This window comes from Lethenteron reissneri, chromosome 58 (assembly GCF_015708825.2).
Source record: "Lethenteron reissneri isolate LAM-NWPU_2019-01 chromosome 58, ASM1570882v1, whole genome shotgun sequence".
NCBI lineage: Eukaryota > Metazoa > Chordata > Hyperoartia > Petromyzontiformes > Petromyzontidae > Lethenteron > Lethenteron reissneri.
In genome coordinates this window covers 1,852,764-1,873,715 of record NC_083836.1, presented here as the reverse complement: position 1 = coordinate 1,873,715, position 20,952 = coordinate 1,852,764, and the positions used below count along the sequence as shown (strand labels likewise).

The following is a 20,952-nucleotide window of genomic DNA, read 5'->3' as shown; positions in this document are numbered from 1 at the left end:
ATGGCAGCCCCGGGCCCTGTATAGGGCGATCAGAATTTATATTAATAAATGAATAGTCGATACAGTCATGAATGACACTATGAGACCTCCTTTACCAGTGGCAAAATATAGTAGTAGGTTTTTACCCTTTAAACTGGGGTGTGGACCAATCAACTTCAAGGACAGTGCATATCATTATCAGAGTTGTTTCTTTTTGTTTGCATTTTGACTGCTTGTGTTGTGGTTATTGCAAACTTGATCCCTTGTATAAAGGTGTCAGTTTTGTACCAGTTTAAAGGGTAAAACCCTACTACTAAGTCATGAATGAATTAATAGTCAATACACTTGGGCCAAGACCCCCACCCCGGCCGGCCCAGGATAGGCCGAGGGGGCTGGGTCACTCGGCTGGCCTCGGAACGCCTGGGAATTCCCCCAGGAAGAGCTACGAGTCTGTGTATAGGAGTGTAGTGTATAGTGTAGTGTAGTAGTGTATAGTGTAGTGTATAGTGTAGTAGTGTATAGTGTAGTAGTGTATAGTGTAGTAGTGTATAGTGTAGTAGTGTATAGTGTAGTGTATAGTGTAGTAGTGTATAGTGTAGTGTAGTAGTGTATAGTGTAGTGTATAGTGTAGTGTATAGTGTAGTGTATAGTGTAGTGTATAGTGTATAGTGTAGTAGTGTATATTGTAGTGTATAGTGTAGTGTATAGTGTATAGTGTAGTGTAGTAGTGTATATTGTAGTGTATAGTGTAGTGTATAGTGTAGTGTAGTAGTGTGTAGTGTATAGTGTAGTAGTGTATAGTGTAGTGTAGTAATGTATAGTGTAGTATGTGTAGTGTATAGTGTAGTAGTGTATAGTAGTGTATCGTGTAGTAATGTAAAGAAAGCTGTCTCTGGTGTGGACCAATCAGTTTCAAAGACAATGCATCATAAACTACCAGAGCATTTTTCGATTTAAAGCCTGCTGCTATTTACAAGCGGCTTGTGTCCCCTGAGCGTCTGCTGGGTTCAACCCTTGACACAAACAAGGCGGTGACGTCAGTCGCGGTTTTGCTGACTCACCACCCACACAGACGAGTTGATACTGGACAGCAACACGCCAGGGGCCGCCTTTGTCTCCCTCGCGGGCGATGTTTACATATCGCGACACGGGCACTCATTTAAGGCTGAGTCGACGTTCAGATGGTCATCACCGCTACCCAATAGCGCACAACCACAACAACAACAACAACCGCCGTGACGTCACAACGGCTCCTGTGCCATGCTAGGTGCACTTTTGAAATACCCCCCCCCCCTCCCCGTGTAGACTGTGTGGGCAAGAATGCGATATCACATAAAGACAAAGATCCCCCGTACAGCCTGCACAGACTGTAGGGGCAAGTGCTGTTAGCGAGCACCTATAAAGGCCGGCACGGCACACGAGGGGGTAGGTGGTCAACACCACGCCCGACAGCCTTTGTCTCCCTAGTGGCAATGTTTACACCGCACCAGGTACTAATTTGAGGCTGAGTCGACCTAGGGGAGGCCCGGGACCGGTTCAGATAATCACTATCACTGGTGTTGGCCGCGAGCGGGAATCAAACCCGGGTCATCAGGTTCGTAGCGCAGCGCGCTACCCGTTACACCACCGCTCCCCACACACAGACACACACACGCAAACACACACAGACACACAAGGACACACACACGCAGACACACACACACGCAAACACACACGCAGACACACACACATACGCAGACACACACGCAGACACACACACAGACACACACACACGCAGACACACACACGCAGACACACACACGCAGACACACACACACGCAGACACACACACAGACACACACACAGAGACACAGAGACACACACACAGACACACACACACAGACACACACACAGACACACACGCAACACACACACACGCAGACACACAGACACACACACAGACACACACACGCAGACACACACACGCAGACACACACACACGCAGACACACACACAGACACACACACAGAGACACAGAGACACACACACAGACACACACACAGACACACACACACAGACACACACGCAACACACACACACGCAGACACACACACAGACACACAAGCAGACACACACAGACACACAGACAGACACACACACACAGACACACACACACGCAGACACACAGACACACAGACACACACACGCAGACACACACACACAGACACACACACCAACACACACACATACACACACACACACAGACACACACAGACACATACACGCCCGGCGGCGCCACAGCGCCACCTGGCGGACACGAGACGCAACTACGCAGCAGCGGCACGGCTCGCAATGCCACGCAGAGGGACAGGGACAGCGGCTACCAGGCACACACGTTTAGGATGTACGGATGAAACGCGCTTCACAAATACAAACTACAGCTAACCCTTGTTAATTGGACACATACGGGGCTCTGGTCTTGCCGAATTATCCGATTTCGATTTAAAGCTTTCGTGACTGCAGGGATTCATCTTCTTGGTTCTTTCGGTAAAGTCACGTAGAAGGGAAATAATAAAATAATAAAAATAAAACGTAATAAAATAATTCTCACGACGCTTCGGTCAAGGCGCCCCTTCCCCCCTCCAACCCAGCTTAAATATACGCTGCCCATTCAGACGCTGTCTTTCCGACAGACCTGTTCTTTACCTGAGGACGGCTGCTTGCGTTGTGGCCGAAACGTCGTGAGAATTATTTTATTATGTTTTATTTTTATTATTTTATTATTTCCCTTCTACGTGACTTTACCGAAAGAACCAAGAAGATGAATTACCCGATGTTCCGAATTATGTACAATGGTATTCGCCCAGTGCCCCCTTGCCCAAATTAACAAAACAAACACAAAATCCAAATTAGTTTTCCAAAACTCTTCACGAGGTATTGACACACACACACCCTGCATCGATTCTATCCGAAACTTTGGATTTGTCTCGCACGCCTAGGGGTTGTATACTTCGGTAACCTTTCCATGACTTCTCGGTGAGGGTGCTGACGACAACTATGAGAGGGTTCGGCTTGCGCAGAGTGGACAACCACGAGGTGGTTGTCTAAAGTGACAGCGGTCTGCACCGACGCTCACCACGTGTGCCGCCACTCGCACGAGTCGTTGTTTAGGTCGTGCCACCAGTGCCGGAATATCCCAGTAGCAACACATTCCTGCGGAGGGAGCTGGTAGGAACGTTGGGTTGCTCGGTCAATGGCCTGCAGGGTCAACGGCGGCGTGGTGTATTCCGCAAATATGCCCGACTGTGAGGGCGGGCACAAGCCGGCGTGAGTAGGTTAAACGTTGAGTTTTATAAGGGCACCACGGGGTGATCAGCCCCTCCCCACCCAGCCCCACCCCACCCAGCCCCACCCCTCCCACCCCCCACCCAAACCCGACCCAGCCCCTCCCCACCCTCCCCACCCAGCTCCTCCCCACCCTCCCTACCCAGCCCCTCCCCACCCTCCCCTCCCCACCCAGCCCCTCCCCACCCAGCCCCTCCCTGCACGACGGACGGACGGACACAATAACCCCCTGTGGGCTGGTGGAACCAGTGGGTTCCTACCAGTAAAAGTAGCTACACATGTAGTAGCTACACGTGTAGTAGCTGCACATGTAGTAGCTACGGGCCCCGCACTTTCAAGGGCCCCCGCGCGAAACGCTTTCAAGCTATTGATTCCGGTTCAGTGATTCTGCACTTGCTCTATTACTATAGTACTATACCGCCTTCAACTATTATGAACGGCCGGGTGTGTAAGGTTAGCGATTTGTCGTATTATCTGGCTGTATAGCAAATAAAATAATACAATTACTTTACTATGAAAGTTTCACTTTTTAATTTAAAAACATTTTTATAATTTTTTTTGTTAGGGCCCCTTTATAACGTAATATGCTCCAGGCCCTGCACGAGCTTCATGCGGCACTTCGTGGCAAGCGACGTCGCTCCTCGTGCACGCCCGGAATTGAACCATTCGGCACAGTAATTCGGCTCGTGGCGAATTACGAATACACCGTGTGTAACTGTGTATATACACACGCCGAAAGAGTAGCCGTGCCGAAATTATCCCCAATTATGAATTATCAAATACCGAAATAACGAGGTTTTATTGTTTTATTATTCATTTCAAACACACGTGCTCGCTGACACAAAGACACAGATCCCCCGTGTAGCCTTAACAGGCTGTTGGGGCAAGTGCTGTTCGCGAGTAGCTGCACCTATGAAGGCCGGCACGGCACACGAGGGGGTGGGTGGCCAACACCACGCCCGACCGCCTTTGCCTCCCCAGTGGCGATGTTTACACACCGCACCAGGTACTTATTTGAGGCTTAGTCGACCTAGGGGAGGCCCAGGACCGGTTCAGATAATCGTCACTGGTGTTGGCCGTGAGCGGGAATTGAACCCGGATCGCCGGGTTCGTAGCGCTAACCGCTACACTACATATTTGTGTGTGTATTTGACAAACACACACACATTCACACAAAGATAAAGATCCCCCGTATAGCCTTAACAGACTGTAGGGGCAAGTGCTGTTAGCGAGCACCTATGAAGGCCGGAACGGCACACGAGGGGGTGGGTGGCCAGCACCACGCCCGACCGCCTTTGCCTCCCGAGTGGCGATGTTTACACACCGCACCGGGTACTCATTTCAGGCTGAGTCGACCCAGGGGAGGCCCAGGACCGGTTCAGATAATCCATCACCGGTGTTGGCCGTGAGCGGGAATCGAACCCGGGTCGACGGGTTCGTAGCACAGCGTAGCGCTAACCGCTACACTGCATGTGTGTGTGTGTATTTGACACACACACACAGACACATGTTACCTGACACACACACACATGTTACCTGACACACACACACTCACTGACACAAGCAGGTGGGAGCTCAATCCACTATCCGCGTGATTCATAAACTTGGCACGGTGCCCCGAGTCGCGGGTAACCCGGGGGGAGAGCGACGTGGTGGGGGGTAGGGGGGATGGGGGGGCTCACACGATACATACTACATAGGGATTTCATGAAACAAAGTGAGTTGTAACTTAATGTGCCACTGCTCAATTTGTGTTTTCGATTATTTACCTTCGAAAAGAATCCACCCCCCGAAAGGACATCTCGCACCACGAGGAGTTGCGTGCACCCCAGGCTAAGAAGAAGATGAACCACTGCACTAAAGTGTCGTTTATATTGGATCATGGGTTTGTGTGTAATTACGGTAAATATACATTCTCATTGTTTAAACAATTTCACATTTTTGGGGGGGGCTAAGTATAAATGTGATGATGGTGCTTTGAGTGGCAGATTTGTGCCGGAAAGCCGCCACGCGATTTAAACAAATATCTACAATAACCTCGATGACACAATCACGACTCAAAGGGTCCCCGTTACGGACAGACGGACGGACATGATAACGGATAAACGCTTTTCAATCTTACTTGGAAAGCGTCAACAACAACAACAGCAGCAGCAGCAGTGATAATAATTCACTTTGCTCAGTCAGGCGAGCCTCACCGAGTCTCGGGGACTCTTTCCAGGAGGGTCTTGCTGTACCGGAATAGTTTGGCTGATCTGCAGGAATGATACTACCGGGAGAGAGGGGGGGGGCACCGCGCACACGAGAGCGGTAACAACCCCCACACAGATAGAGTCCATTGCTGTCCCTGAATCGACATCATCTGTTCCAACCACGCGACTTTTCCACGCGCTCTGCACCTGTTCCTTGCACCTGACCCACGCGTGTGACTATCAAGGGTGACACAGTCGGGTTTTTTACAGTCGGGTTTAATTGTCTTTTCATATGAAACCCGATCATCTGAGATTGGGAGAAATCCGGTTAAATTGGTTCTAATTACAGAATCACCCTTCTCAACGATGGGCTTCGTCCATTCCAAGCTAAGGAACTCACTGGCGCCAACGATTGTGGAGGAGAAGCTCGTGTTCATCTTCTTGGTTCTTTCGGTAAAGTCACGTAGAATGGAAATAATAAAGTAATACAAATTTAACATAATAAAATATGATATTATTTTATTGTTTAATTTTAATAATAAAATCATAAAAATAAAACATTATAAAATATTATATTATTTTATTATGTTTAATTTTTATTATTTTATTATTTCCATTCTACGTGACTTTACCGAAAGAACCAAGAAGATGAATCCCTGCAGTCACGAAAGCTTTAAATCGAAATTTAAGCTCGTGTTCATCAAGACCAACCTGCCCGCCGCATTCTACGACGACCCCGTGCCCAACGGCCCCGAGTACGATAGCAGCACCGACGAGGAAGCAGCCTAAGCCTTGGAGCAGAGTTTCGTATTCATTAAACCAGGTTTTAATTCCCCGAAATCGGGTTGAATTGTATTAAAGAAAAAACCCGATGCCTGCCGCTGGAAAAATCTGGGTTTTTCCACCCATGCTCTCTACACACCTGTTCCTTACACCTGCCCCACGTGACTCTCTACACACCTGTTCCTTACACCTGTTCCACACGTGTGACTCTCTACACAGCTGTTCCTTACACCTGTTCCACACGTGACTCTCTACACACCTTTTCCTTACACCTGTTCCACACGTGACTCTCTACACACCTGTTCCTTGCACCTGTTCCCCACGTGACTCTCTACACACCTGTTCCTTACACCTGTTCCACACGTGACTCTCTACACACCTGTTCCTTGCACCTGTTCCCCACGTGACTCTCTACACACCTGTTCCTTACACCTGCCCCACGTGACCCTCTACACACCTGTTCCTTACACCTGTTCCACGTGACTCTCTACACACCTGTTCCTTGCACCTGTTCCACGTGACTCTCTACTCACCTGTTCCTTACACCTGCTCCACGTGACTCTCTACTCACCTGTTCCTTACACCTGCCCCACGTGACCATCTACACACCTGTTCCTTGCACCTGCCCCACGTGACCCTCTACACACCTGTTCCTTACACCTGCCCCACGCGTGACTCTCTACACACCTGTTCCTTACACCTGCCCCACGTGACTCTCTACACACCTGTTCCTTACACCTGTTCCACGTGACTTTCTACACACCTGTTCCTTACACCTGCCCCACGTGACTCTCTACACACCTGTTCCTTACACCTGTGCCCCACGTGACCCTCTACACACCTGTTCCTTACACCTGTTCCCCACGTGACTCTCTACACACCTGTTCCTTACACCTGCCCCACGTGACTCTCTACACACCTGTTCCTTACACCTGCCCCACGTGACTCTCTACACACCTGTTCCTTACACCTGCCCCACGTGACTCTCTACACACCTGTTCCTTACACCTGCCCCACGTGACTCTCTACACACCTGTTCCTTACACCTGCCCCACGCGTGTGACCATCTACTCATCTGTTCCTTACACCTGCCCCACGCGTGTGACCATCTACTCATCTGTTCCTTACACCTGCCCCACGTGACTCTCTACACACCTGTTCCTTACACCTGCCCCACGTGACTCTCTACACACCTGTTCCTTACACCTGTTCCACGTGACTCTCTACTCACCTGTTCCTTACACCTGCCCCACGTGACTCTCTACACACCTGTTCCTTACACCTATCCCACGTGACTCTCTATTCACATGTTCCTTACACCTGCCCCACGTGACTCTCTACACACCTGTTCCTTACACCTATCCCACGTGACTCTCTACACACCTGTTCCTTACACCTGCCCCACGTGACTCTCTACACACCTGTTCCTTACACCTATCCCACGTGACTCTCTATTCACATGTTCCTTACACCTGCCCCACGTGACTTTCTACACACCTGTTCCTTACACCTGTGCCCCACGTGACCCTCTACACACCTGTTCCTTACACCTGCTCCACGCGTGTGACCCTCCCCTCACCTGTCCACGTCGAAGGTTCCTCTGCGGTGCTGCGCTCCTCGCACGGTCGCCCGAGCCCCTCCCCAGGGGGTCGAGAAGGAGCCCCGCTGCGAGATCTCTCCGTGCTGCAGAGACCCCGGCCGGCGACCCCCTCGCCGCTCCGAGGGGGCCGCCCGCGGGGTCACGGGGCTCCCCGGGGCCGAGTGCGTCTCGGCGCACGGCGGGGGCGGCCTCAGCAAGGACGAGGTGGTGGAGGAGGACACGGGGAGGGCAGCGGCCAGGGCGGGCAGGGAGATCCGGGCAGGCGGCAGCAGCAGCAGCGGGCGAGGAGGAGAGTCGTGGTAGGAGGGCAGCACCAGAGTGGGAGAGACAAAGGCGGCCCGGACAGCGGGCACCTCGGCCGCGCTGTCGCAAGTGTCTCCAGCGCGCGGCGTGGACGCGCGGGGGCTCTCGGCGCAGGAAGGGGATGACCCGGGGGGTTTGGGCGAGGTGGGTGCCCTACCCCCTGGGTCCCCGGCGTGGGGGCCGAGCCCGGGGTTGGCGAGGGGGTTACCGGGGTCGGGAGCCCGCGGCCCCGCGCGTTGGCACGGCGCCGGGAACGGGGGTCCAGCCCCCTTGCCTCGCTCCTCCAGCAGGGACACCTTGCGGAATCGTGGCGAGCGAGGGGGTCTGCAGGAGCCCGTCGCGGGGTCGGCCCCGCATCCCAACGAGGAGGAGGAGGCGGCGTCGTCCCTCCACTGCGCATCCACGAACTCCACACAGGTCCAGCGACCACGGCGAATCGAGGGGGTGCTCGCGGCGGCAGCTGCGTCCAGACGGACGAGGCGAAAACGGGGGCTGGGAGCGCGGCACCGCTCGGCTGGGGCGGTGGGCGAGGGGGTCCCTGGGGACGCCGCTCGCGGCGAAGGGGGTTCCACTCCGAGGGTACCGCCTGGGCTCGCCACTAACCCCGGCTGATGCTCCACGCAGGTGATCTGAAAGCCACGGCGCCGCTTTTCCGAGGACGCGGAGTCCACGAGGTGATCCATGGGGGTCCCCCTGCCGATTTGAGTAACGAGGGATCGGGGAGTTCTACTGGAACCCCCGGCGAGGGGGTTGGTGCCTCTGGGTATCTCTCGATGGAGGAGTTCCCACCCGGCGCCGTGCTGCGTCGTGTGGCTGTCCCCTCGCTCAGTGAAGGGGGTGTCGCCCTGAGACCCCCGCTAAAAGGGGGTCCTCCTACCTCGGCTATTTGTAGAGCGACCCACGCCCACTTTTGACCGAGGCGAGGGGTCGAGATTCGCTACCCCCCCCCCCCCATCTCTCTCCCCCTCCCCCCTGCTCCCCTGAGGGTCCCTGGTCGATGGAACGCGGTTCACGGAACGTCATCACGGCCATCATCACCCCTTAATCTCTGCGATATGAATATCATCATCAGCAGCAGCAACACCATCATCATCACAAGCCCTCATCTTAACTCCATAATCACACAAAACCACCACCGCCAATTATCCAAATCCATGATTACCATCAGAATACATCATCAACGTGACGCTCCCCAAATGCCAACCACCATCACACACATCACCACCATCATCATCCCTACACCATCACCACCCACCATCACACACATCAACATCATCATCCCTACACCATCACCACCCACCATCACACACATCACCATCATCATCCCTACACCATCACCACCCACCATCACACACATCAACAACACCATCCCTACACCATCACCACCCACCATCACACACATCATCATCATCATCATCCCTACACCATCACCACCCACCATCACACACATCAACAACACCATCCCTACACCATCACCACCCACCATCACACACATCACCATCATCATCCCTACACCATCACCACCCACCATCACACACATCAACAACACCATCCCTACACCATCACCACCCACCATCACACACATCATCATCATCATCATCCCTACACCATCACCACCCACCATCACACACATCAACACCATCATCATCCCTACACCATCACCACCCATCATCACACATCATCATCATCATCCCTACACAATCACCACCCACCATCAACACCATCCCTACACAATCACCACCCACCATCACACACATCACCATCATCAACCCACACAATCGCCACCCTCCTTCCAAACACCATCACCAAAAACCCCACCAGCACACCCCATCATCAGCACCTCCCCTCCTCCCCCCACACCATCACACACCACCACCACCATCATCAGCACCCCTCCTCCTCCCCCCACCATCACACACCACACACCATCACAAACACCACCACCACCATCAAGCGCCGTGACTCGCAGTTCGCCGCGTCACGACTCTGACTTTGTCGCGACTTTGAGGCCGCGTCCCCAAGCGAGCGAGTGCCGGCAGAGACGGCGGCCACAACCAGAGCCCGGGGGAGGGGGCAGGGGTCGGGTAGGGGGGGGGGTGATAAGGGGATAAAGCGTTCTCTCGGAAAGAGGGGTCCATGTTGGGGACACGAGGAACCTCCGCTACCCCCTCCCTCCCTGCCCCACTCAGGGGTTCATCACAGCAGCCGGTGACCCCTGTGATTGACCCCCCCTCCCCCGGCCGCAAACACCTCTCAGCATCCGTCCTGACCACGACTGCCCCCCCCCTGCCCACTCCACCACCCTCCACTGTCCCATACCTGGGCCCCTCTCCCTCCCCACTCCTTTTTCCTCCTCTGCCCCCTTCCCCCCCTCCTACTGTTCACTCGGCTCCCTCCTCTTGTACCTCCCCCACCTCCCCTCTCTCCCCTGCTCCCTCCAATCCCCTCTGTGTTGCCTATCTCCCTCCCGTGCCCACTGCTCCCTCTCTGCCTCCACCCCTCAACTCTTCCCTTGCCCACGCCCCCCCCCCCATCTCTTGCATTCCCCACTCGGCGTTCCCGTATCGCGATGGCGCGGTGCCCGGCTGGAGTGCTGATTAAGTGTCAGTGGAAAGACAGCGGGCAACTCAACGCGAAAGTCACACACGGCTCGAAGTCGATCGCGACTAAAGCAGACGAGAAACCAAACTCGCATTCAACATCGCTCTCACGCAGTCATTCGCAACAACAACAACAACAAAAATGCATGCAACTCAGCTTAAAAGTCACTCGGCAATTAAACTCGCATTCTATTCAGAACTCAAGTTACTTGCAACTGAAGCGACACGCAACTGTGGCACTCTCAACTCGTCACTCGCTATTAAACTCACATGCAACTAAAGTCGCCAGCAAACGAACTCGCGTTCGACTCAACTCAACTCGCACTCAACTTATCCGACACACGACCCACTGTTGTAGCAACATGTTACACCAACAGAAGCTCAACACGCCATGAACAATACCCCAATGCAATTTACAAACATCACGACGACACTCCATCAATATCCCACACTTCACACCCATCACCACGCTACACCAATCACCACCCGATACCCAAGTCTGGATTTCTCCCTCGATAGTTTCCGCAACGCTGCTAAACTGGCTGGCTTGGGAGTAATCGATTATATTATCGGCGTAAGGCACTTCTACTCGAGTATAAACCGTACACGTTACGCCTATTTACAAGTTACCCTCTAGTATTCAATGGCTGTTGTTGTTGTACCCTAGACACACATCACCGCAGTTACGTTCAAGAGGCTAACGCGAGGATGTTGATAAAATAGAACGCGTGTCAAAATCATTCCCAAAATAAGAATTCTGGACATGTCCGGCTGCAACCGAGCTCACCGTGGTACAGAACGACACAGGGAGTCTCATTTCAACCGGAGCTGACCGGGGCTGAACTTTGAAATATTTCGCCCCCCCCTCCACCCAGCCCCAAAGACAAAGCTCCCCCATATAGCCTTAACGGACTATTGGGGCAAGTGCTGTTCGCGAGCACCTACGAAGGCCGGAACGGCACACGAGGGGGTGGGTGGCCAGCACCACGCCCAATCACCTTTGTCTCCCCAGTGGCGATGTTTACACATCACACCAGGTACTCATTTGAGGCTGAGTCGACCTAGGGGAAGCCCAGTTCAGATAATCGTCACTGGTGGAGGCGGTGAGCGAGAATCGAACTCGGCTCGCCGGGTTCGTAGCGCAGCGCGCTAACCGCTTCACTACCGCTCCCCACATACAAAGACACAGATCCCCCGTATAGCCTGTAACAGACTGTTGGGGCAAGTGCTGTTGGCGAGCACCTATGAAGGCCGGAACACACCCACACACACCTACACTGGGGGCCGAATTTCAGGCAGAACTGTCCGCGGCTGAACTCTGAAATATTTCTACCCCCTCCACTCTCCACTAAGCCCCACACACACTGTCGGGTGGAGCAGCTGGTCCCCCGTAAAATATTGCGTGAGCAATTAAGGCCACATCTGTGCAACACTACACCTACACAACACTACACCTACACAACACCTCTACCGCTACACTCACCAAGCCAAGACGCCCACACACCGTCGCGCACCCGCTCAAACGACAGCACTCGTGCGCCAGTCTGCCGCGCCGGTCGTTTATTGAACGCGTGCGTTCGGTGAATTTCCTTCGCGCCGTACGTATCCACCAACGGCGCTCATCGGAGGCGAGCGCGAGAAAACAGGAGCCTGCGACCGTAACGCAGGCGGCGTCGGCGGCCGAGTGTGGCTGAGACCCTGCGCCCCCCCGTGAGTAAGGGAGCAGGGCAAGCCCCCCACTAATATGGAATATTGGTGGTGGGGGGCTTGTTCCCAGCGGTTACCACGAGTAGTAGTAGCAGTCAGGTGACGCAGTCGAACGGTAGCGTGTTCGTTGCGTGCGGTGGATGTTCGTGGTTCAAGCCCCGGTGGCCGTCCTGGTTAACACTGCGGCGTGACGTGGCCGCCGTGCGCGTTGAGAGTGCACGTTACAGATCCCGTGAGGTCACTCAGAAGAGCCGAGGCCGTGTTGTGTGCCAGTGTCACGGTGCAAATTTGGCAGATTTTGAGAATTACACCGCACGTGATGCGACCGGCTCTTTCCCTAACGAGGTAGAACCACATAGCAACATTGGCCCCCTACTGGCAGGCTATACTCGTGCCTTCCAGCTAGCCTTGCGTTATAAGAATGCACAGCTGTCAAGCCATACGAATTACCCGTATTATTGAACAGGGAAATTGAGTTTTCATGTCCATGCGGCCGTTTCTATACGGGCAAAATAGTCTATTTCATCTTCTTGGTTCTTTCGGTAAAGTCACGTAGAAGGGAAATAATAAAATAATAAAAATTAAATAATAAAATACAATTCTCACGACGTTTCGGCCACAAAGCAAGCAGCCGTTGTGGCCAAAACGTCGTGAGAATTGTATTTTATTATTTAATTTTTATTATTTTATTATTTCCCTTCTACGTGACTTTACCGAAAGAACCAAGAAGATGAATCCCTGCAGTCACGAAAGCTTTAAATCGAAAATCGTCTATTTGTTTGTGTTTCTCCCTTGTGATGGGACTTTGTAGGATTAACGTTGAGATTTATACAAGGGTACGGGGTGACCAATAAAGTCTGAAATGGTCTGTAATCAGGTCGGCGCTGACAAGTATGAGAATTGTGCAAAGTCCAAATTAACTAACTAATTATCCGTTAACATTGTAAACCCACGACGATCGCGATCGACGGAGACGATACGCCGAAGTATCCCAAGGCAAATGTTCCCTCCACGGCCGCCGTGAGATCAACGGACGGAGGCGTTCGTCCCGTTCGGAGCGCGTCACAAACGCGAGCCGCTGCTCCTGTTTTCGTTGTGAGGACCCGGGACTCCAGCCGCCGCAGCCTTGCGAGCGGTTCTCAGCGTCCGTCCGTCCGGCGATTTCCACCGGCTTCACTTGCGACCTTCCACCATGATGATGTGGTATCCGAACTTGGTTTTGACGGGAGGGTCGGTGTACACCGGGCTGGCCAGGGAGCTCACGGGCAAAGCGAAGGCCGCTTCCTGAAAAGGACCCACCATGGAACCTCGTACCATCCAGCCGAGGTCGCCCTGGGAGCAACGGGGCAGGGTGGGGGGGGGGCAGCCGAGCGTGAGAGAGGAGGGAGAGGGCGATGCTCGCAACGCGTAATGCCACCGCGTTCCCACGGCAACTGTAACACGGACTGGAGCAAAGCACCGGGCCTAGGAAGGCTATTCTGATTTGCGAAACAGTGAGATTTCAACTCTAAACTCTTCACAATAATAAACTAAATCCTAAAAACAAAGCCTCTGCATTAATACATCAAACGATTTTGCACCATCGGATTAACTCGCACAGCGCCATCGCGACAGCCTCGCGCGGATTCTCAACGGACTCAAAAAAATTTTCGTTACCGTTGATTACAAAAACCACATCCGTGACGTACGAACGAGGCAGGTGACGATCACATCCTGGCCACGCCTCGCAGCGCTCCACCTGGCACGGCCCCGCTGTGGCCCAGGTGCAAGGCAATCCAGCGGTGGCCAATCCACCAAGCCGCCAACCTGGTGGCACTCAATAGGCTCTGCTACGATCCACCAGAAAGCTATGACCAACAATTACCCGGATGAATTTCACTCTGTAATGTGCTACATACGTAAAGAATTCGAGCTATCGGCAGAAGTTACGACTTTTTTTTAAATGTATGAATTCTTAGCCGGGGGGGTTATTTCTTGCCATCAGCCGTAACGGTGAATGTCGTCCGCCTATCTAAACGTTTGTTCCGATAGGTCCTGAGATCCACAACAGCAATTTTGGTGATCACCCACCCGTGGATCACGACCCACGTATTGGCCACCGCTGAGTAACCCAACCCGGAACAAACCAGGCCTGAGCCTGCTGAGCCTTCGAGGTTGGACGAGACGTGGACGCGCGTACGCGGGGCGGTTTGGCGAGGTGCGGGATTGCGCGTCGTTGTTGGGACGAGGGGGTGGTGTGGGGGGGCTCATTCTGGGGGGCCCCTGTGAGGCTGGGTGGGGGGGGGGGCCCTGTGAGGCTGGGTGGGGGGGGGGGCACGCACTCCCTGGCGAGCCTTGTCCTCGCTGAAGTTAGTCGCCACCTCGTTAAACCGGACGCCGCTCTTGAGCTTCTCCATCGCCTCCATCACCTTGCCGTGCTTCTCGCACAGGATGTGGCGCACCTTGTACGGGGGAAACAAACACACGGACAATTACACATGCAGGCGATGTCAAAGATACTCATGATGATGACATTCACGACGCGCCAGATTTTTCAGACAAGTCAGCAACTCGGAGGCGCGCAGCCAAGCTCAGGGCTGCTCGAAAGCCTCACCATACAGATACAGAAGGGCCTTTAGATGTCTCTTAACAGTCAGAGTGGATGTGATGTTGCGGATGTGCAATGGGATAGAGTTCCACATCGATGGGGCGACAGCAGCGAGCCGACGTGAGGCTGTAGCAGTTCGAGACCTTGGTGTCCGCAGCAGATTTAGAGTGACGCTGCTGCTGCTGCTGCGTAGGGTTCTACCGCGAGAGCCTTCAGTGCAAGGCGAGAGTAGTGAGGCGAGGTCTAGTGGGGGAAACGGTGTTGAAGGCGCAAGCGATTTTATTATTTGTCCTGCTGGCGAAAGAGAGCCAATGTAGAGTATGGACAGCGGTGGCTGAGTCGAGACGTGGACGGTGGACACTGAGGACGACACAACCAAGGTTACCCTTTTATCTGGCAACAAAAATGACACCTTTTTTACAAGGAGTCATGTTTGCATTGACTACAATACCTGCGGTCGGAATGCAAACAAAAACACAACTCTGATCATGTATGCACTGTCCTTGAAATTGATTGGTCCACACCCGAGACATCTTGTCTTAGAGCCTAATCTCACATGGTGTTGGCGTCATCTGGTCCAACACCATGTGAGACTGGGCTCTAAGAAAGCTGTCTCGGGTGTAGACCAATCAATTTCAAGGACAGTGCATACATTATCAGAGTTATGTTTTTTTGTTTGCATTATGACCGCAGGAATTGTGGTCAATGCAAACATGACTCCTTGTAAAAAAATGCGTCAGTTTTGTTGCCAGATAAAAGGGTAAAAAAACAATGATCACAACCAAAGTTGTTCTGTAACCGTTACAATTTGAGGATGTTGCTTGACAATGATTTGGAGAGAATGGCATTAGAGTAGTCGAGGCGAGACCCGACTATACTGCAGGCGAGGGGTGTTCGTAATATCGATGGGAATGAGTGGACGTAGGTGATGATGATGTCGCCGACGTGAATGTCCAGAGACAAGGTGTAAGAATCCAGAGTGACACCAGGGCATGTGATGCGGTCTGTAAAGGGAATGGTGGTGCCGGTAATCGTAATGTTGTGGGGAAGAGAGGGTTCCAATAAGTATGGCTTCAGATTTTTTTAAGAAAGATGTGACCTTAACCAGTGCTTGCAAGGCTGTCGTGTACTCAGTTAGAGATTTTCAATTCCTTGAGCATTAGCGGGGTTTATTGATGTGTATAATAGAATGTCTTCAGCATAGGAGTGGTATTTAATTCCAAAGCTATTAATAAGTCGGCCGATGGGGGATGTGTGCATAGCAAACAATCGTGCTTCAAGCACGGAGCCCTGGGGGACCCTGAACGAGTGCTTAGTGATAGTGGATTTGCCCATTTTAACAGAGTAGGTCCTCCCGGCCAAATAGGATAAGATCCATTTTAGGTCCAATCATCTGATTTCTAAGTCGGACTCAAGAAGACTGGTAAGCGATAGGTGATTAACATTATCAAAAGCCGATGAATTATCCAGACCGAAGAGAGTCGTGATTTCACCGGAGTAGACGATTGAAATAACAGTCTCGATTTAAAGCTTTTGTGACAGCAGGGATTCATCTTCTTGGTTCTTTCGGTAAAGTCACGTAGAATGGAAATAATAAAATAATAAAAATAAAACATAATAAAATAATTCTCACGACGTTTCGGCCACAACGCAAGCAGCCGTCCTCAGGTAGAGAACAGGTCTGAATGAGACTGTCTTCTCGACAGACCTGTTCTCCACCTGAGGACGGCTGCTTGCGTTGTGGCCGAAATCTCGTGAGAATAATATTATGATGTTTTATTTTTATTATTTTATTATTTCCATTCTACGTGACTTTACCGAAAGAACCAAGAAGATGAAATAACAGTCTCCGTGGAGTAAGTCTGATGGTAGGCAGAATGATAGGCACAAAAGTTTGGGGAAGAGGTAATGCCAGTCTTACGTTCAGCGAGACGCTCGAGGAGTTTAGAGAACTGGTGGAGAGGTTAGTAATCGGCCGGTAACTGGCAGATTTCTCAGTGTCTCGTCTGGATTTCTTAAGACGCGACGGTGAAACTTGGCCTATGTTGAAAGACGGTGGGAAACGCCCGGTTGAAAATGAAGCGTTGGCGAAGGATACGCATTCGCAGTAGCGAGTTGCGTGGAGCATCTTTGTTTAAAGAGGGACCCAGCAAGGATGTCGAGAGGTGAAAGGCCGAATGTAAAGTGACCGAATGAAAGCAAGAACATAATTCCGTGATAGAGGGGAGAATGATAATTGGTTTCTTTACCCTACTATCTGGCAACAAAACTGACACCTTTTTACAAGGAGTCATGTTTGCATAGACCACAATACCTGCAGTCAGTGAGACTAGGCTCTAAGGAAAGCTGTCTCGGGTGTGGACCAATCAACTTCAAGGACACTGTACATTATCAGAGTTATGTTTTTTGTTTGCATTATGACTGCAGGTATTGTGGCCTATGCAAACATGACTCCTTGTAAAAAGGTGTCAGTTTTGTTGCCAGATAGAAGGGTAAAAAAACAATTCTCATATTCTTACTGGCAAATGAGGTTCCAATGGTGTAGAGGGGAGAGTATCGACAAGCGGGGGGAGCGTGAGAAATAGGAGCTGGGAACCCGAGGGAATTCGAGTAGGAATTCCCAGAAGCGGCGATGGAGCTAATAATCAGTGCCAGTCTGTTTGTAAAATAAGTGCTGAACGAAGTGGCGAGTGTGAATGCGGCAAGTGACTCACTCAAGAGGAGAAACCAAGTTTCTGCCTGGGTGGAGGTCATTTAGACTTTTCCAGAGGTGTTCGGGATTGTCAGAAGCAGCTGCGATGCGTGATTTGATATAGGCTTTTCGTGAGGCAAAGATCCGTTTATTTTGTAGCTTTGCCGGCGACTCTGGAATGTTCACGGTCAGTGTCGAGTCCACTACGAGAAATGATTCGTCCCCAACGTCTCCTGCTCCGCTTGGCGCGAACGGCTTCTGCGATTAGCCGACGGTCAACGTGGGAAGACGCCCGCTTGATGCGAGATTTATAACGGAGCGAGTTCGTCTGGCACCGTTGCGAGATTTACTTCCAGCTGGCGGGCACAGATGGCAGGATCAGAGGACGGGGAGAGAAGTGGAGGTTGAGAGTCGGTGCCGGATAGCGGAGGAACGTATGCCTTGGGAGTAACGTGAGGAGCGAGTCGTTTTGATAGCGCGTGGCACGAGAGTTTTTAATGAGGTGAGAATGAGATGGCCTTCTGAAAAAAATTACTTGGACCGACCGAGGCATGGATTTGTGACGGTCGGCGTCAGGCTCGATGACCAGATCAAGTGTCCTCAGACCTCCTGAAGAGCATACTCGTGTTGCCCCAACAAGATCCTCCCCGTATAGCCCTTCACAGACTTAAATTTCGATTTGAAGCTTTCGTGACTGCAGGGATTCATCTCCTTGGTTCTTTTGGTAAAGTCACGTAGAAGGGAAATAATAAAATAATACAAATAAAACATAATAAAATGCAATTCTCACGACGTTTCGGCCACAACGCAAGCAGCCGTCATTCAGACGCTGTCTTTCCGACAGACCTGTTCTTCACCTGACTTTACCGAAAGAAACAAGAAGACTTCACAGACTTTTTGGTGCAAAGCGCCATTAAGCGAGCAGCTGCGAAAGGGCGGCGCGCTGGTGTGGCAGACTGCCACGCTCGGCCGCCTTTGTCTCCCCGGTACCGACGACTACACACCGCACTCGTTGAGTCGACCTCAGGGGAGCCACAGACGCCAGAGGTCGCAACCGGGTAACCGATACCCGTACCCTACCTGATACCCGGCTACCCGTAGGGTACGGGTACCCGTTTGCGACCCTGGTGCGGCCGGGTACGGGTACGGGTAGACCGTGAGTCACTGGTAACTGTTTGTCACTCATTTCCCAACGTCTTGTCTCTTCTCACAATTCAAGTTCCTAGAATCAACCCACCCGCGCCTGCAACGTGGCTTCATCCCAAAGGTCGCAATCGGGTACCCGATACCCATACCCGGCCGGGTACGGGTAGGGTACGGGTACGGCCGGGTATGGGTACAGGTACCCGTTTGCGACCCTGGTGCGGCCGGGTACGGGTAAGGAATCAAAACCCGTTTGCGACCTCTGACAGACGCACAGAGTCCGTGGCGTGTTACCTTGACGGAGGTGCCGCCCCCCTTGGGCACGGAGGCCTTCTTGCCCCCACCGCTCTCCCCGTCTCCATCAGCCGCCGCGCCACCCCCTGTGCAACAAAGACAAAGATCCCCCGTGTAGCCTCAACAGACTGTCGGGGCAAGTGCTGTTAGCGAGTAGCACCTATGAAGGCCGGTACGGCACGTGAGGGAGTGGGTGGCCAGCACCACGCCCGGCCGCCTTTGTCTCTCCAGTGGCGATGTTTACACGTCGCACCGGGTACTCATTTGAGGCCGAGTCGACCTAGTGGAGGCCCAAGACCGGTTCAGATCAGGAATCGAACTCGGGTGGCCGGGTTTGTAGCGCGGCGTAGCGCTACCCGCTACACTACCGCTCCCCCACTGTGCAAGACACACACGAGGTGTCAGTCACTACAGCAGGGCTGGGGTTACGTAGGGTGCGAAAGAAGTTCAACAAACGCACGGCAGCGTCATCATCGGCAGCAGAATTGTCATCATCAGCAATGTCATCAGCAAACTTACCATCATCATCATTTGCGTTACCAACAGTAGCAGAATCATCACCATTTTTATGACCATTTTTATGACCACTACATACACCACCATCACTTCTTCACGCATCATCACCATCACCACTTCACACATCACCACATCACACACACAGTTAACATCACCACCATCACCACTTCACACACAGTTAACATCACCACCATCACCACCATCACCACTTCACACAAACAGTTAACATCACCACCATCAGCACTTCACACACAGTTAACATCACCACCATCACCACTTCACACACAGTTAACATCACCACCATCACCACCATCACCACTTCACACAAACAGTTAACATCACCACCATCACCACTTCACACACACAGTTAACATCACCACCATCACCACTTCACACACACAGTTAACATCACCACCATCACCACTTCACACAAACAGTTAACATCACCACCATCACCACTTCACACACACAGTTAACATCACCACCATCACCACTTCACACACACAGTTAACATCACCACCATCACCACTTCACACACAGTTAACATCACCACCATCACCACTTCACACATCACACACACAGTTAACATCACCACTTCACACACAGTTAACATCACATCACCACATCACACACACAGTTAACATCACCACTTCACACACAGTTAACATCACATCACCACATCACACACACAGTGAACATCACCACTGCACACACACAATTAACACCACCACCATCACCACCCGCACCTTTGCTCGCCCCCTTGCCGCCACCCTTCGCTTTAGGCCCCATCTCTTCGGCGGGGGGTGGGGATATGCTAGGAGAAAGGGGGGCCCTTGCTAGGAGAAAGGGGGGCCCTTGCTAGGAGAAAGGGGGCCCTTGCTAGGAGAAAGGGGGGCCCTTGCTAGGAGAAAGGGGGGGCCCTTGCTAGGAGAAAGGGGGGCCCTTGCTAGGAGAAAGGGGGGCCCTTGCTAGGAGAAAGGGGGGCCCTTGTTAGGAGAAAGGGGGGCCCTTGCGGAGACCCTGCGGAGTAGCCGAGACCCAGGCAAGAAGAAGAAGACGGAGCAGGGGGGACCCCACCACTCCCAGTGATCTCAATGACGCGTGTCTCGTTACAGTGAAGCCGGCGCGGCCATCTTGGGTAGGGGGCACCACCCCCCCCCACTCACCCCGACTGCGCATGCGCGATGGACGGTGGTGATGGTGAGGAGGCACCCCCCCCTCGCCCCGACTGC

At 52.5% G+C, this 20,952-nt stretch overlaps 2 protein-coding genes across 2 annotated transcripts in view; both read right to left on the bottom strand.

The window, feature by feature from the left end:
* LOC133357391 (TSC22 domain family protein 4-like) overlaps window positions 1–9,025 on the bottom strand; it is a 46,941-nt gene extending 37,916 nt beyond the window's left edge. Inside the window, exon 1 of the mRNA XM_061575293.1 lies at window positions 7,858–9,025. Coding sequence (XP_061431277.1) covers window positions 7,858–8,864 — 1,007 coding nt within the window. The 5' untranslated portion in view covers window positions 8,865–9,025. The remainder of the gene's footprint in view (window positions 1–7,857) is intronic.
* Window positions 9,026–13,155: 4,130 nt separating this feature from the next.
* PIN4 (peptidylprolyl cis/trans isomerase, NIMA-interacting 4) lies at window positions 13,156–20,888 on the bottom strand. The gene is made up of 4 exons (XM_061575515.1): window positions 20,467–20,888; window positions 19,205–19,290; window positions 14,810–14,929; window positions 13,156–13,820 (listed from the first exon to the last, which is right to left on the bottom strand). The coding sequence occupies exons 1-4, from the start codon at window positions 20,507–20,509 to the stop codon at window positions 13,662–13,664; spliced, it is 408 nt and encodes a 135-aa protein (XP_061431499.1). The 5' UTR covers window positions 20,510–20,888; the 3' UTR covers window positions 13,156–13,661.
* Between the last annotated feature and the right edge of the window lie 64 nt (window positions 20,889–20,952).